Source organism: Ylistrum balloti, unplaced genomic scaffold (assembly GCF_031769215.1).
Source record: "Ylistrum balloti isolate Yb309-2 unplaced genomic scaffold, AGI_CSIRO_Ybal_v1 Utg369674, whole genome shotgun sequence".
Classification (NCBI taxonomy): domain Eukaryota; kingdom Metazoa; phylum Mollusca; class Bivalvia; order Pectinida; family Pectinidae; genus Ylistrum; species Ylistrum balloti.
The window spans coordinates 934170-952907 of NW_026781918.1; the positions used below are offsets into that span (position 1 = coordinate 934170).

General features: G+C 34.3%; 1 protein-coding gene across 1 annotated transcript in view; it reads left to right on the forward strand.

The window, feature by feature from the left end:
- LOC132563566 (phospholipid-transporting ATPase IA-like) overlaps positions 1-6931 on the forward strand; it is a 52082-nt gene extending 45151 nt beyond the window's left edge. The window contains exons 9-22 of the mRNA XM_060228310.1: positions 38-150; positions 334-431; positions 861-969; positions 1481-1608; positions 3101-3178; positions 3330-3418; positions 3624-3687; positions 4047-4173; positions 4503-4585; positions 4915-4964; positions 5119-5188; positions 5619-5703; positions 5930-6069; positions 6860-6931. Of these exons, the coding sequence (XP_060084293.1) occupies positions 38-150; positions 334-431; positions 861-969; positions 1481-1608; positions 3101-3178; positions 3330-3418; positions 3624-3687; positions 4047-4173; positions 4503-4585; positions 4915-4964; positions 5119-5188; positions 5619-5703; positions 5930-6069; positions 6860-6931 (1306 nt within the window). The remainder of the gene's footprint in view (positions 1-37; positions 151-333; positions 432-860; positions 970-1480; positions 1609-3100; positions 3179-3329; positions 3419-3623; positions 3688-4046; positions 4174-4502; positions 4586-4914; positions 4965-5118; positions 5189-5618; positions 5704-5929; positions 6070-6859) is intronic.
- The last annotated feature ends 11807 nt before the right edge of the window (positions 6932-18738 follow it).

Sequence of the window (18738 nt, forward strand, 5' to 3'; positions counted from 1 at the left end):
TATAGTAAATGTGAGTTGTGTCTTTATTTGTTTACAGTATTGTGTCGTTGATGTTGAGTATTGTTTTGTTTCTGTACAGTGCTATACCTCTTGGACCAGATCAGCTGTTACTGAGGGGAGCCATGTTGAGGAACACCAAGTGGATATTTGGTACAACAATTTTCTTATTTCTCTTTTGCACATTACATTCATTAATCAATCTATCAATTTCATAGCCTGTTCTTGATAATTTAATAATTACTGGCTCTGAAAAATAATATTGAAATGTTTATTGAAAAGGGATATATTTAATTCAACACAGATACAATATCTAAGCTTGGTTTGTTATAACAGGAATCGTGATCTACACTGGTCCAGAGTCCAAGTTGATGCTTAACTCCTCAACAGCACCATTAAAGAGGTCAAACGTGGAGAAGGTCACAAATACACAGGTATATAGTGGAGACAGAACTACTACCACAAACATTTAGTTCTATCTGTATGTAAGAAAAATATCACATAATAATTAGGATTGTATTACAATGTCTGCTGTATAACACCACTTCAGAACTGGATTCTATACTAAACTATTGTTTTCATTACTTGGGCCACTTTTATGTATGTAGTATGTACCTGAATATACCTATTTTTCCTGTAACAAGCCACAGGTGAGGATTGGGATGGGAAGGGTTGGTGGGGGCGACAGGTAAACTTTGACTAAACGTAGTGAGATGGGCCTATTTTGAGACAAATAAATACATGGATTGACATGTTACTAGTTGTGATTTATGCCAGAGTAAAGACATTACCTGTCTGAAGTATTGATTAAGTTACTACATGTACACTGGTAGTTATCTACCTTTATATCTTACACCTGTCAGATCCTGATACTGTTTGTCATCCTGATTGTGATGTCCCTGATCAGTACAATAGCTAACGAGACGTGGACCAATTGGCATGTAGATAGGGATTGGTACCTGGCATATCAAGGTGAGTACAATAGCTAACGAGATGTTGACCAATTGGCATGTAGATAGGGACTGGTACCTGGCCTATCAAGGTGAGTACAATAGCTAATGAGATGAATACCAAATGGCTCGTGGACTGAGATTCGTACCAAGTTAAAAAAAGGTCAAGTCAAAGTTCATTAGATCAAGCAAGAAATCAAATAGCTTATTTGGTGAAAGGTCAAGGTCATCAAGTAAATGTGAAGGTCAACTTGAGAATGTTTTAATGTTTGAATTGGTAAACAGTTTAGTAGTTTTGATAATTTTTCAACAAAAAATATTGTGTGCACATTGTGGTAAATTTTGTGATCTTAAGCTATTCACAAGCTAACAGGAAACCTTGGATTTGGTCATGGCATATTTCAAACTCAGAAATCAAAATCAACATTGAAAAACAGGTATGATAAGGAATTTGGATACTGAATGTTATATGTAATATAGGATAACTCTTTGTTAATCAATGTTTAAAATAATGTATAATATTATTTTTACAGAACTACCACCTAGTAACTTTGGTTACAACTTCCTAACATTTATCATCCTCTACAACAACCTCATTCCCATCAGTCTCCAAGTGTCACTTGAGGTCGTCAAGTTCATCCAAGCAATATTCATCAATTGGGTAAGATATAGACACCTTCTTGTAACATCTTTCTAGCTATCTGTCCATCAGTGGGTGTATTTGACTGTGCATGTAAAGCTCAATGAGTTATAAAATTCCATAATCATACTGTTATATATTTAGCATGTTTCCCTTCATAAGAGGTTGAACCCTCTTGATTTTCAGGGTCAAAGGTCAAAGTTCCTTTGGTTCATACAACAAAAATAATTTTTGTGCATAGGAGAAAGCTTTATTTAGAAACAATTGTGTTGATGGGATGGCATACTTGTTTCTATTCATTAATTAGAGGAAAAAATGGACTTATTGATTTCAATAAGGGTTCAAATGCAAAGGTTACTTTCAAATAACAAAATCTTTTGTCAGTATAATGTAAAGAAAACCACTTGATTGAGCACAGTTAATATTTTTTGTGTGATCAACGACTTAAGACATTCACAGGAAGAACTTGAACTGTTCTGAGGACATTTTTGCTCTGCAGTTTTAAACTATAGACCACTTTACACTACAATCACCATAGAATACTTTATATCACAGTATCTATAGGTCTCTTTGTTGAGCGACTGTATAATTTGGTCTTGTGTTCTATCTGTAATGTAGTTTGCTTGAGCGACTGTATAATTTGGTCTTGTGTTCTATCTGTAATGTATTTTGCTTGAGCGACTGTATAATTTGGTCTTGTGTTCTATCTGTAATGTATTTTGCTTGAGCAACTGTATAATTTGGTCTTGTGTTCTATCTGTAATGTAGTTTGCTTGAGCGACTGTATAATTTGGTCTTGTGTTCTATCTGTAATATATTTTGCTTGGGCGACTGTATAATTTGATCTTGTGTTCTATCTGTAATGTAGTTTGCTTGAGCGACTGTATAATTTGGTCTTGTGTTCTATCTGTAATGTAGTTTGCTTGAGCGACTGTATAATTTGATCTTGTGTTCTATCTGTAATGTATTTTGCTTGGGCAACTGTATAATTTGGTCTTGTGTTCTATCTGTAATGTATTTTGCTTGGGCGACTGTATAATTTGGTCTTGTGTTCTATCTGTAATGTATTTTGCTTGGGCGACTGTATAATTTGGTCTTGTGTTCTATCTGTAATGTATTTTGCTTGAGCGACTGTATAATTTGGTCTTGTGTTCTATCTGTAATGTATTTTGCTTGGGCGACTGTATAATTTGGTCTTATGTTCTATCTGTAATGTATTTTGCTTGAGCAACTGTATAATTTGGTCTTGTGTTCTATCTGTAATGTATTTTGCTTGAGCAACTGTATAATTTGGTCTTGTGTTCTATCTGTAATGTATTTTGCTTGAGCAACTGTATAATTTGGTCTTGTGTTCTATCTGTAATGTATTTTGCTTGAGCAACTGTATAATTTGGTCTTGTGTTCTATCTGTAATGTAGTTTGCTTGAGCGACTGTATAATTTGGTCTTGTGTTCTATCTGTAATGTATTTTGCTTGAGCGACTGTATAATTTGATCTTGTGTTCTATTTACAGGATCTAGATATGTACTGTGCTGAGTCTGATACACCTGCCATGGCCAGGACGTCCAATCTTAACGAGGAACTTGGACAGGTAAGTTAAACACAAAGTACAGATATGCTATCATTAATGTTGTACTGTTACTCATTGGTGTTTATAAAAGTCGATAATACAGGCAATTTAATATCAAGTATTAGCATAAATATTTATCATGATATATGATAGATTATTATGTCTGTTTCAGATTAAATACATTTTCTCAGATAAGACTGGCACATTGACAAGAAATGTTATGGAGTTCCGGAAGTGTTCTGTGGCGGGTATTACATATGGGTCAGTATCCTTCTCCCTCTTGACAGGAAACATTAGTGTTACTTAAAAAACTTACTAATGTTACTCTCTTTTCGTGGTTCAGTCTCAGACAGATACACTATACATTATAACTCTGGGTTTTAGTCTAAAGTAAAATATTCCTTTAGAATCATTTTGTTGTTCACTAATCTATCTGTTAATGATATTTGTGTTTGTCATTTTTCAGTAACAATGAGGAGAGTGAGCAGACATTTAATGATCCAACAATACTTGATAATTTACAAAACCATGTAAGACATTATTTTCTTTCACTTTACATTAGGACTAGATGATGCGTCACTAACTGTGTTTGAAGTTCTAGAAAAATGTCGTATTTAAGAAACTTCATTTCATCAGGAATTTTGATAAAATCTTTTAAAACCCTCATGAAATACACCATGAATTTTGTTGAATTTGAAGTCTTAGGATAAATGTATAATTTTTACACAACAAAATCAACGTTATTTTACATAGAATATAATCCCTCTGATGTCCTACGACAACATGTTACCACAGAATGTCTTATAACTGATCTGTCTGTGGTTTAGCATCATCTGAATAGACTTAGTTAAAAAATCTAAATTGTCTCCCCTTACATTTGTTGGTGTAGGTGACAGCCCCAGTTTTGAGGGAGTTCCTAACCTTATTATCTGTGTGTCACACTGTTGTTCCGGAGCGCGAGTACCTACAAGAGGGAAGTGATACAGGCCATGTGGTGTACCAGGCCTCATCCCCAGGTAAGGATTATATATAGGTTTATCAATTTTCCATCTTCCAAAGAGTGGATGTAAAAAGTTTGAAGAATTTGACGATAAGAATCCAATGTTTCTTGCAGATTTATTCTAAAATATGAAAAAAATTTTGATAAGCGATGTCAATCAAGATTGTATGTTTAGAGAATTTCTTCTCCAGTTCCAAAAGCTTGAATAGATACTTTAATTATATTTGTCAAACATTCAATAGTTTTTGGTTTTGTTTTAAGTCTATATTTATTATCATATGAATATTTAGATATACAACTTCGCTCCAGTTATGTTATTGAAATAAATAACACTTATTTGAACAGATGAGGCAGCCCTTGTAAAAGGAGCCAGGAGCCTTGGATTTGAGTTTGCTACTAGGACCCCCAAAGCCGTTACAATCAAAGTGGTTTGTATATACTATGACCCAACAATTAGCTAGTTGTCATGTTGTGTATTCCATATAAGTTTTCACATTAAAAATAAGTTTATATTTAGATATCAGTGGTACTAAAGAAAGTGTTAGAAGAAAAACATGATTGTAAATAAATGATGGAATGATGTTAATGGTACCTTCAGTGGAGATTAAACATGTTTTTTTCTCCTGTCAATATGTGTGAAAGATCAGTTTAATAAGACAATCAATTTTCTCTCAGTGATAAAAGTTTAAAGGAAAAATCTTTGATAATAATGAACGGACAGTGAGCGGTTTCTAAGGATCCATGGTTTTATTTTCAGAACGGAAAGTCAGAAGAATATGAAGTATTGAATGTTCTAGAATTTACAAGGTACGTACAGACATCTACAAGTAACAAGGCTGTATGAATACTGTCAGAAATAGTCTATAGAATGTTTGTATTTAATCACTAAATATATATATATCACTTCTGTGAAATATACCAGTACATGTGTATTGATTTTATTGTTTAAATTGTTTTTCAGTACAAGAAAAAGAATGTCAGTTGTTGTCAGAACTCCAGACAACAAGATCAAAGTTTACTGTAAAGGCGCAGTAAGTTGTGTTAAGGGTTTATGGTACATTTATGTAAAACCACGTCATCTGAAATAACTTGCTACTTATAATGATGATTTATATAGAGGCTTTAATGTTTGTTCCTACTAACACCCTTCAGGTATGACAAGATCTACCTGTTGACCAGGAAGTAAATAGAAGTTTTGTGACATTCATGTAATTACACCTTAGTTAGAGTAACATGACTTACTTGCCAGACAGTATCAATAGTAACTGGAAACAATATTTAATTTATTTTACTTCATATACTATGTACGTTAGACTCAGAACTAGACCTACACCTTCTGTTTAAGTTACACTTTAATTTTGGAAGCCTTTAAACATCTAGAAGGTCGGAGCTTAATATGTGATTAGACTAATTATTCTGTCGTTCCTACAAGGCTATCACTGTCGTAACTTTCTGTCACAGGATACTGTTATATATGAACGTCTTGATGAGAAACAGCTTTACAGGGACATCACTCTTCAACATTTAGAGGAGTTTGCTACATTGGGTAAGATTCCTGATAAAACTTTACAATCGCTTCGTCCAATCTATAAACACTTTCATTGGTGTTGTTAATGGAAAAGATCACAGACAAAAGATTTCAGCATTAAGAAATATTCATGTCTGTTATCACCTGTTCAGGGGTATTCGGCTTTCTCAATCGACTATGTCAGCATATTGCTTCTGCATCATATTTCATGAATTATTGGTTAGATTCTAATCTATATATTTAGGTTTACGGACCCTATGTATCGCAACAGCAGATGTAGCTGAAGATTTCTATGAGGACTGGAAACACACCTATTACAAGGCAAGCACATCCATACAGAACCGAGAGAAAAAGCTGGAGGAGGCTGCCGAACTCATAGAACGGGTAAGGGCAAATAGTACAGAGGGTAGGAGCAAGTGTTAAAATGCGTAGGGGCTGGTTTCACAGAGGGTAGGGGCTAAAGGTACAGAGGGTAGGGGCTAAGAGTACAGAGGGTAGGGGCTAAGAGTACAGAGGGTAGGGCTGATAGTATAGAGGGTAGGGGTTTGTTTCTCAGAGGGTAGGGGCTAATAGTACAGAGGGTAGGGGCTAGTGTTACAGGGTTAGGGGCTAATAGTACAGAGGGTAGGGGCAAATGTTACAGAGGGTAGGGGCTAATAGTACAGAGGGTAGGGGCTAGTGTTACAGGGGGTAGGGGCTAATAGTACAGAGGGTACAGGCAAATGTTACAGAAGGTAGGGCTAGTATTACAGAGGGTAGGGGCAAGTGTTACAGAGGGAAGGGACTTGTTCTACATAGGGGGCAAATGTTACAAAGGGTAGGGGCTAATAGTACAGAGGATAAGAGTTTATATATAAAAATATGTTCAAAACTGAACACATTTCATAATAACCATGTAGTTATGGTGTTTGGCTAGAAGTGTGCTTTAAAGGGAAGATGTTTAATTTATAAGTATGAATTGACTATAATTTGAATTAAAATCTTCTCCTTATAAATTGTAGAACACAGACTCTTTGACCTCCTGTCAAAACAAACATGTGGTTTTATCAGTTATATAGATTTATATGTTTTCTGAACAGGAGAATGATTGAAGAGGTTTATCCTATTTAAGAATTCACCAGTTGTGAAGTAAAACTAATGAAATATTGATTGATTTTTTTGGACTTTTTTTCAGAATTTAAAATTGCTTGGTGCTACAGCTATTGAAGATAAACTTCAAGAGGTAAGTATTCTTTCTCACCAATGAATACAACACATTCTAATAGAAGTACATACTTATAGAGTAGGGTTACATCTAAGGCAGCAATAGAGGATGTAAAACCTGATAAATACAACATTCTAATAGAAGTACATACCAGTACTTATAGAGTAGGGTTACATCTAAGGCAGCAATAGAGGATGTAAAACCTGATAAATACAACATTCTAATAGAAGTACATACTTATAGAGTAGGGTTACATCTAAGGCAGTATTAAAGGATGTAAACCTGATAAATACAACATTCTAATAGAAGTACATACTTATGGAGTAGGGTTACATCTAAGGCAGTAATAGTGGATGATAGAGTAGGGTTACATCTAAGGCAGTAATAGAGGATGTAAAACCTGATAAATACAACACATTCTAATAGAAGTACATACTTATAGAGTAGGGTTACATCTAAGGCAGTAATAGAGGATGTTAAACCTGATAAATACAACGTTCTAATAGAAGTACATACTTATAGAGTAGGGTTACTTCTAAGGCAGTAATAGTGGATGTAAACCTGATAAATACAACACATTCTAATAGAAGTACATACAGTAATAGAGGATGATAGAGTAGGGTTACATCTAAGGCAGTAATAGTGGATGATAGAGTAGGGTTACATCTAAGGCAGTAATAGAGGATCATAGAGTAGGGTTACATCTAAGGCAGTAATAGTGGATGATAGAGTAGGGTTACATCTAAGGCAGTAATAGTGGATGATAGAGTAGGGTTACATCTAAGGCAGTAATAGTGGATGATAGAGTAGGGTTACATCTAAGGCAGTAATAGTGGATGATAGAGTAGGGTTACATCTAAGGCAGTAATAGTGGATGATAGAGTAGGGTTACATCTAAGGCAGTAATAGTGGATGATAGAGTAGGGTTACATCTAAGGCAGTAATAGTGGATGATAGAGTAGGGTTACATCTAAGGCAGTAATAGTGGATGATAGAGTAGGGTTACATCTAAGGCAGTAATAGTGGATGATAGAGTAGGGTTACATCTAAGGCAGTAATAGTGGATGTAAAACCTGATAAATACAACATTCTAATAGAAGTACATACTTATAGAGTAGGGTTACATCTAAGGCAGTATTAAAGGATGTAAACCTGATAAATACAACATTCTAATAGAAGTACATACTTATAGAGTAGGGTTACATCTAAGGCAGTAATAGAGGATGTTAAACCTGATAAATACAACATTCTAATAGAAGTACATACTTATAGAGTAGGGTTACATCTAAGGCAGTAATAGTGGATGTAAAACCTGATAAATATGACACATTCTAATAGAAGTACATACTTATAGAGTAGGGTTACATCTAAGGCAGTAATAGTGGATGTAAAACCTGATAAATATGACACATTCTAATAGAAGTACATACTTATAGAGTAGGGTTACTTCTAAGGCAGTAATAGAGGATAGGTTTTACCTCGGTAGGTAAGTGTTGAGACAGAATAGAGGAAGGTATTATATATAAGTTTTACCTCGGTAGGTAAGTGTTGAGACAGAATAGAGGAAGGTAGTATATATAAATTAGTTTTACCTCGGTAGGTAACTGTTGAGACAGAATAGAAGAAGGAAGTATATATAAATTAGTTTACCTCGGTAGGTAAGTGTTGAGACAGAATAGAGGAAGGTATTATATATAAATTAGTTTTACCTCGGTAGGTAAGTGTTGAGACAAATAGAGGAAGGTATTATATATAAATTTTACCTTGGTAGGTAACTGTTGAGACAGAATAGAGGAAGGTAGTATATATAAATTAGTTTTACCTCGGTAGGTAAGTGTTGAGACAGGTATTATATATAAAATAGAGGAAGGTATTATATATAAATTTTACCTTGGTAGGTAAGTGTTGAGACAGAATAGAGGAAGGTATTATATATAAAATTTTACCTCGGTAGGTAAGTGTTGAGACAAATAGAGGAAGGTATTATATATAAATTTTACCTTGGTAGGTAACTGTTGAGACAGAATAGAGGAAGGTATTATATATAAATTTTACCTTGGTAGGTAACTGTTGAGACAGAATAGAGGAATATATATAAATTTTACCTCGGTAGGTAAGTGTTGAGACAGAATAGAGGAAGGTATTATATATAAATTAGTTTTACCTCGGTAGGTAAGTGTTGAGACAGAATAGAGGAAGGTATTATATATAAATTTTACCTTGGTAGGTAACTGTTGAGACAGAATAGAGGAAGGTATTATATATAAATTTTACCTTGGTAGGTAACTGTTGAGACAGAATAGAGGAAGGTATTATATATAAATTAGTTTTACCTCGGTAGGTAAGTGTTGAGACAGAATAGAGGAAGGTAGTATATATAAATTCATTTTACCTCGGTAGGTAAGTGTTGAGACAGAGTAGAGGAAGGTAGTATATATAAAAATTTTACCTCGGTAGGTAAGTGTTGAGACAGAATAGAGGAAGGTATTATATATAATTATTTTACCTCGGTAGGTAAGTGTTGAGACAGAATAGAGGAAGGTATTATATATAAATTTTACCTTGGTAGGTAACTGTTGAGACAGAATAGAGGAAGGTAGTATATATAAATTAGTTTTACCTCGGTAGGTAAGTGTTGAGACAGAATAGAGGAAGGTAGTATATATAAATTAGTTTTACCTCGGTAGGTAAGTGTTGAGACAGAATAGAGGAAGGTAGTATATATAAATTTTACCTTGGTAGGTAACTGTTGAGACAGAATAGAGGAAGGTAGTATATATAAATTAGTTTTACCTCGGTAGGTAAGTGTTGAGCCAGAATAGAGGAAGGTAGTATATATAAATTTTACCTTGGTAGGTAAGTGTTGAGACAGAATAGAGGAAGGTAGTATATATAAATTTTACCTTGGTAGGAGGTAACTGTTGAGACAGAATAGAGGAAGGTAGTATATATAAATTAGTTTTACCTCGGTAGGTAAGTGTTGAGACAAATAGAGGAAGGTATTATATATAAATTTTACCTTGGTAGGTAACTGTTGAGACAGAATAGAGGAAGGTAGTATATATAAATTAGTTTTACCTCGGTAGGTAAGTGTTGAGACAAATAGAGGAAGGTATTATATATAAATTTTACCTTGGTAGGTAACTGTTGAGACAGAATAGAGGAAGGTAGTATATATAAATTAGTTTTACCTCGGTAGGTAAGTGTTGAGACAGAATAGAGGAAGGTATTATATATAAAGTTTTACCTTTTACCTAGAGGAAGGTAGGTAAGTGTTGAGACAGTGAATAGAGGAAGGTATTATATATAAATTTTACCTTGGTAGGTAAGTGTTGAGACAGAATAGAGGAAGGTATTATATATAAATTTTACCTTGGTAGGTAAGTGTTGAGACAGAATAGAGGAAGGTATTATATATAAAGTTTTACCTCGGTAGGTAAGTGTTGAGACATTATATATAAATAGAGGAAGGTATTATATATAAATTTTACCTTGGTAGGTAACTGTTGAGACAGAATAGAGGAAGGTATTATATATAAATTCATTTTACCTCGGTAGGTAAGTGTTAGGTAAGGTATTATATATAAAATTTTACCTCGGTAGGTAAGTGTTGAGACAGAATAGAGGAAGGTAGTATATATAAATTAGTTTTACCTCGGTAGGTAAGTGTTGAGACAGAATAGAGGAAGGTATTATATATAAATTTTACCTTGGTAGGTAAGTGTTGAGACAGAATAGAGGAAGGTATTATATATATATAGGTAACTGTTGAGACAGAATAGTAGGTAAGTGTTGAGACAAATAGAGGAAGGTATTATATATAAATTTTACCTTGGTAGGTAAGTGTTGAGACAAATAGAGGAAGGTATTATATATAAATTTTACCTTGGTAGGTAACTGTTGAGACAGAATAGAGGAAGGTATTATATATAAATTAGTTTTACCTCGGTAGGTAAGTGTTGAGACAGAATAGAGGAAGGTATTATATATAAATTTTACCTCGGTAGGTAAGTGTTGAGACAGAATAGAGGAAGGTAGTATATATAAATTAGTTTTACCTCGGTAGGTAAGTGTTGAGACAAATAGAGGAAGGTATTATATATAAATTTTACCTTGGTAGGTAACTGTTGAGACAGAATAGAGGAAGGTATTATATATAAATTAGTTTTACCTCGGTAGGTAAGTGTTGAGACAGAATAGAGGAAGGTATTATATATAAATTAGTTTTACCTCGGTAGGTAAGTGTTGAGACAGAATAGAGGAAGGTATTATATATAAATTTTACCTTGGTAGGTAAGTGTTGAGACAGAATAGAGGAAGGTAGTATATATAAATTCATTTTACCTCGGTAGGTAAGTGTTGAGACAGAGTAGAGGAAGGTAGTATATATAAATTAGTTTTACCTCGGTAGGTAAGTGTTGAGACAGAATAGAGGAAGGTAGTATATATAAATTCATTTTACCTCGGTAGGTAAGTGTTGAGACAGAGTAGAGGAAGGTAGTATATATAAATTAGTTTTACCTCGGTAGGTAAGTGTTGAGACAGGTATTATATATAAATACCTTGGTAGGTAAAGGTAGAGGAAGGTATTATATATAAATTTTACCTTGGTAGGTAACTGTTGAGACAGAATAGAGGAAGGTATTATATATAAATTAGTTTTACCTCGGTAGGTAAGTGTTGAGAAAAATAAAGGAAGGTATTATATATAAATTTTACCTTGGTAGGTAAGTGTTGAGACAGAATAGAGGAAGGTATTATATATAAATTTTACCTCGGTAGGTAAGTGTTGAGACAGAGTAGAGGAAGGTAGTATATATAAATTAGTTTTACCTCGGTAGGTAACTGTTGAGACAGAATAGAGGAAGGTAGTATATATAAATTCATTTTACCTCGGTAGGTAAGTGTTGAGACAGAGTAGAGGAAGGTAGTATATATAAATTAGTTTTACCTCGGTAGGTAAGTGTTGAGACAAATAGAGGAAGGTATTATATATAAATTTTACCTTGGTAGGTAACTGTTGAGACAGAATAGAGGAAGGTATTATATATAAATTAGTTTTACCTCGGTAGGTAAGTGTTGAGACAGAATAGAGGAAGGTATTATATATAAATTAGTTTTACCTCGGTAGGTAAGTGTTGAGACAGAGTAGAGGAAGGTAGTATATATAAATTAGTTTTACCTCGGTAGGTAAGTGTTGAGACAGAATATTATATATAAGGTTGGTAGGTAACTGTTATATATAAAATTTTACCTCGGTAGGTAAGTGTTGAGACAGAATAGAGGAAGGTATTATATATAAAGTTTTACCTGGTAGGTAAGTGTTGAGACAGAGTAGAGGAAGGTATTATATATAAATTAGTTTTACCTCGGTAGGTAAGTGTTGAGACAGAATAGAGGAAGGTAGTATATATAAATTAGTTTTACCTCGGTAGGTAAGTGTTGAGACAAATAGAGGAAGGTATTATATATAAATTTTACCTTGGTAGGTAACTGTTGAGACAGAATAGAGGAAGGTAGTATATATAATTTTATGGTAGGTTGTTATAGAGGAAGGTATTATATATTAGTTTTACCTCGGTAGGTAAGTGTTGAGACAGAATAGAGGAAGGTAGTATATATAAAATTTTACCTCGGTAGGTAAGTGTTGAGACAGAATAGAGGAAGGTAGTATATATAAATTATTTTACCTCGGTAGGTAAGTGTTGAGACAGAATAGAGGAAGGTATTATATATAAATTAGTTTTACCTCGGTAGGTAAGTGTTGAGACAGAATAGAGGAAGGTATTATATATAAATTAGTTTTACCTCGGTAGGTAACTGTTGAGACAGAATAGAAGAAGGAAGTATATATAAGTTAGTTTTACCTCGGTAGGTAACTGTTGAGACAGAATAGAGGAAGGTATTATATATAAATTAGTTTTACCTTGGTAGGTAACTGTTGAGACAGAGTAGAGGAAGGTGTTATATATAAATTAGTTTTACCTCGGTAGGTAACTGTTGAGACAGACAGGAATCGAGGAAGGTAGTATATATAAAATTTTACCTTCGGTAGGTAAGTGTTGAGACAGAATACCTCGGTAGGTAACTGTTGAGACAGACAGAGGAAGGTAGTATATATAAATTAGTTTTACCCTGTTCGGTAGGTAAGTGTTGAGACAAATATATAAGGTATTATATATAAATTTTACCTTGGTAGGTAACTGTTGAGACAGAATAGAGGAAGGTAGTATATATAAAAACCAGTAGAATGATATGTCACTTAAATAGATGTAAAATGTATTAATGTTTTTTTCTCATTACAGGTTACTCCTGTAAATTGTTGACACAAGGCATGCCCTTGTTGATTGTCAATGAACACAGCCTGGATGTAAGTGTGTTAATCCTTTGTTTACTAATATATCTTACAGATGTGTATCAAGGAAGTTAAGCATAGATTGAAATTAGCCAAGCTGTGGAATAAGCACAAACAATGGTGCAAACTGTTGATATTTAATAGTGTACAACTCTTCAATCTGATTGGTTGACAATTAGAATTCTGGGAGTTGAGGGATGAGTTTATCATGATATAGGAATCATATGTGTCTATGTTAAAAACCGACACAATCCATTATAAAGTGAAATCTAGAGAAAGGCTATTTTTCAATAAAGTTAAGATATCATGTTTAACTTCAGTCATTAATATGTTGTACATTTCCACCAATCTACCTGGTTTCTATTTAAAGGGAACGAGAGAGACGTTAAGACGTCATGTGGGTGAATTTGGAGACCTCCTGAGAAAGGAGAATGATGTCGGTTTAATCATAGATGGACAGGTATTTATTTTTCTACTTCTATTTCAAATTTATTAACAGATTGAAGTTTTTTTTCGCATGGCTTCAAAAATGTGTTGATGTGGAATCAGTATTTTGCAGCACATGCTGATATGAAACTAAAATAGGAACAAAGTGTTTGATTAGTTATTGACTAGGTCAATGTAAAGTTGTGAATGAAGGTATTTTTATTCTGCTGAACATCAAAATGTCTTTAACATGTATAAAGTTATCTTACTTCTTCTATCATCTGCACTGTATTTTTTTATCGCTATCAGCACCATTATTAACTAAATTTTTTTCAGTTTCTAAATCTTTTTTTTACACTTTCTTCTCTTTGGTTCTTAATTAAGTATCAATATGTTATGATTTTTTTTCATCCCATATATGCTATGTCCTATGTACAATTACCATAATGTATTTTTTCAAGTATCTGTGCATGGAGGTTGTCTCAATTTCCCCCACATGTACTGAATGACAACACCTCTAGATATGCCTACTGTATGTTGCTTGAAATAAGCTGGAAGGATTTTGCTGAGGGTCTCCATAGGCAACAAAGTTTTGTAACATCTTTTCCGACACTTTGGTAACGACAATGTAGAATAATGAAAAAAAAAAATATGTACAGGAAGGATTTTAGTCCCTTTAAGAAAAATTATTTAAAAGGAAAATTGAAAGAGGATTACTAGCCCCGGAATGATGTATTGTGTTTCTGTGTTGGTTTATTGGTTACAAGTTTCCACTCTCTGACAGAATAGTTTTGGTTTCTGTTTGTGGCATGGGTTTTGAGGCTATGTACTTATAGTTAAGTTAATAATGCTTCTGTCTCTCTAAGTCTGTAGTAATCCAATCTATCTTTACTTAAACTACTTGTTTGATAAAACAGTTTATGTGTGTGTGTCTCTCTCTCTTTCTGTATGTAACACTTTATTTGTTAGTGTGAGGATATTCAAAATTGTTAAAACAACATTACAGAAAATATTTAAATGAAATAGTTATTGTTGGTAATTAAGAGAAATTTGCTTCCTGACAATTTATATTTGTTATGGGATATTGTGTGAAATAGATTTTGAATTATGATACATACAAAATAAAATAGACATGAAATTTAAAGTTCATTGTATTGTACATACGACAAGTTGTAAATAGGGCTGTAGGTCTGAAATTTTGATATTTTCAAAATAACAAATAAAATTATTTTAAATATTACAGGTTATTTGTAGACTAGATCTGAAATATATTTGTATTTTAATTAGAAGACAAATTAGAAAGAATTTGATTATCAATTAATGTCTTATATTCTTTGTGCAAGGATATACATGTGTATGTAAAAACTGATCAATTATATAATCTTTTATTTTCTGGACATTAAACGGCAGATGAAAGCACCATTCAGAATTCTGTCTCTCTATAAATGCACATTAACATTATAACAGTATCTTACTGACAATGTTGCTTTTCATATTGCTTCAGACTCTGGACTTTATCTTATCCGACCGTCCTCCAATCAAACGCCCTAAAAGAAAAAAGGTTCATTCTATGTATTGATAGTATGATTGGTTGTTTGTGCATCTTGCAAAATCCCTTCAGCTTCCATCCATATCCATTATGCTATTTTTAGATCTTTCATGCTTATTTCTGTTGTTTTCTATAACCGTGTTTATAAGCGTATATGTGATGTGTGTGTGTACCTGTGTGCTGTTTAGCTAGTGTGTGTTGTTTACTGGTATATAAACTCATCTATAACTATTATGTAACATTTCATAGTATCAACTCTTTTCATGAACATAAGCAGCCCTGTATGCTTATGTTTTGTGTTTGTAAATTTGAAATATAATATAGAATCTAAAATTAGCATCAGATTCTTAGGTCCAAGCCAGGATCAGTGACTTAACATCTTACTCCTGAATGAGATAATATGATGGTTTTATTTTGATCATTTTCTTCAGGTAGGTAATGTCAATAGAATAGAAATTCTTATAACACAACCAGTGGAAGATTAGTATGTGACGTTTCGATGACAAATGAGTGGAGTGTACTAGCACTGACGTACATCTTTGACTAAGTGTTAAACAAATTGTTGGCAAAATGACTACAGTATGTTGTTACCATCTGGTGTATCTTTTAACCTTAGTGTACATAGGATTATAAAACAATAGAAAAAGTTGGTTAATTCCTAACCATCTCGTTCACTTCACACATCAGTTCTAGTACGCTCCACACTGGTCATTTGTCTGTGACCATGTAGTCGTCCAAACGGCACACTCTAACCTTATATTGGTTGTGTTAGAAGAACTTCTATTCTATGATATGGTTTTCCCCGGATTTTGTTAAACTTATCCATAGAGTAATGCATTTGTTCAAATGGTGCTACTGATTTCTAAGCCAACATTCTGCCAGTAGAAGATGCACTGAAACATCACAATGTGTAGAACTAAGATATAAGCCTAGCAGATATCTCTGATATATAGTTAGATTAATTTGGTGTGATGAAAGTTTTTTTTTGAAGAATGAATGAGAGAAGAGTTAAAAAAAAGTTTGAAAAATTGTATTCTTTACATTAAGTGGACAATATTTTTGTAAGGCATAATGAGATGGATGCTGATATGGATATCGGTACTGTCTAACAACATACAGCATGTGGTTATAGTGTAATATATCCAGCTCCTTTACTAACCCTTGTGTTCACTGTAACAGAACACTAAAACTCTGAGACATTTTACCACAGTATATATAGTCAATCCACTGATATATTAACACCACCCTTCTAACATATTAAGTATTTAGACAATTGTGACTATTTTACAGTAGTAATTATAGAGTTATCTCCCCTCAACCGAATAATCTCCCTTACATACCTATTAACATACAGTGGCACCATTGATCATTAGAGATATATCTGATATATACCTCCAAACAAATGGTGATAACTCGGATCATCAGTGTTTCTCTTGTCCAAATTATTCTGACATTCTATCAACTTTTATTTATCAATCTGAAGTTGACAAACATCAGATATCCTGCGCTATGAAAATTGAGGGTAATAAGCAACCCACACCTTGGTGGGCATTCAAACGATAATTGTTGCAATTCTGCTTTTCAGGGATATCTTCCCATATATATAGACAGTGACACCATTGATAATGAGTTATTGCTGACATGTACCTTACACCAGACAGTGGTGCCTGTGATTGTCAGGGTTATCTCCCCTAGGTACTTATCAACAGACAGTGGTGCCTCTGATCATCTGATTTATCACCTATCTAGACCCCTTAACAGACAGTGGTGCCTGTTTTTGTCAGGGTTATCACCTAATTGCCTTTAATCTTCCAACAATTTAACCTCCTCCATCCATCAGCTGTCATCTCCCATTACAACAGATTTAACTATTTCAGGTGTATATGTTACTTGTGATAGAACTGATGTCAAGTCCTGCTTTCAGAACTAATGGCAAAACCAACTGGTAGTACTGCCAGCTTTCAGAACTGGTAGCACAACCAGCTTTTAGGACTGGTAGCACAACCAGCTTTCAGAACTGGTAGTACTGCCAGCTTTCAGAACTGGTAGCACAACCAGCTTTTAGAACTGGTAGCACAACCAGCTTTAAGAACTGGTAGCACAACCAGCTTTCAGAACTGGTAGTACTGCCAACTTTCAGAACTGGTAGTACTGCCAGCTTTCAGAACTGGTAGCACAACCAGCTTTTAGAACTGGTAGCACAACCAGCTTTTAGGACTGGTAGCACAACCAGCTTTCAGAACTGGTAGTACTGCCAGCTTTCAGAACTGGTAGCACAACCAGCTTTTAGAATTGGTAGTACAACCAGCTTTCAGAACTGGTAGCACAACCAGCTTTTAGAACTGGTAGTACAACCAGCTTTCAGAACTGGTAGTACTGCCACCTTTCAGATCTGTTAGTACTATCAGCTTTCAGAACTGGTAGTACAACCAGCTTTCAGAACTGGTATTACTATCAGCTTTCAGAACTGGTAGTACGACCAGCTTTCAGAACTGGTAGTACGACCAGCTTTCAGAACTGGTAATACGACCAGCTTTCAGAACTGGTAATACGACCAGCTTTCAGATCTGTTAGTACTATCAGCTTTCAGAACTGGTAGTATGACCAGCTTTCAGATCTGTCAGTACTATCAGCTTTCAGAACTGGTAATATGACCAGCTTTCAGAACTGGTAGTACTATCAGCTTTCAGAACTGGTAGTATGACCAGCTTTCAGATCTGTCAGTACTATCAGCTTTCAGATCTGTTAGTACTATCAGCTTTCAGAACTGGTAGTACTATCAGCTTTCAGAACTGGTAGTATGACCAGCTTTCAGAACTTGTAGTACTGCAAGCTTTCAGAACTTGTAGTACTATCAGCTTTCAGAACTGGTAGTGTGACTAGCTATCAGAACTGGTATTACTATCAGCTTTCAGAACTGGTAATAGACCAGCTTCACAGAACTGGTAGTACTACCAGCTTTCAGAACTGGTAGTACTATCAGCTTTCAGAACTGGTAGTATGACCAGCTTTCAGATCTGTCAGTACTATCAGCTTTCAGAACTGGTAGTATGATCAGCTTTCAGAACTGGTAGTACTATCAGCTTTCAGAACTGGTAGTACTACCAGCTTTCAGATCTGTTAGTTCTATCAGCTTTCAGAACTGGTAGTACTATCAGCTTTTAGAACTGGTAGTACTACCAGCTTTCAGATCTGTTAGTTCTATCAGCTTTCAGAATTGGTAGCACAACCAGCTTTCAGAGCTGGTAGTACTCTCAGCTTTCAGAACTGGTAGCACAACCAGCTTTTAGAACTGGGTGTATGACCAGCTTTCAGAACTGGGTGTATGACCAGCTTTCAGAACTGGGTGTATGACCAGCTTTCAGAACTGGTAGTACAACCAGCTTTCAGAACTGGTAGTACTGCCAGCTTTCAGAACTTGTAGTACTATCAGCTTTCAGAACAGGTAGTGTGACTAGCTATCAGAACTGGTAATACAATCAGCTTTCAGAACTTGTAGTACTATCAGCTTTCAGAACA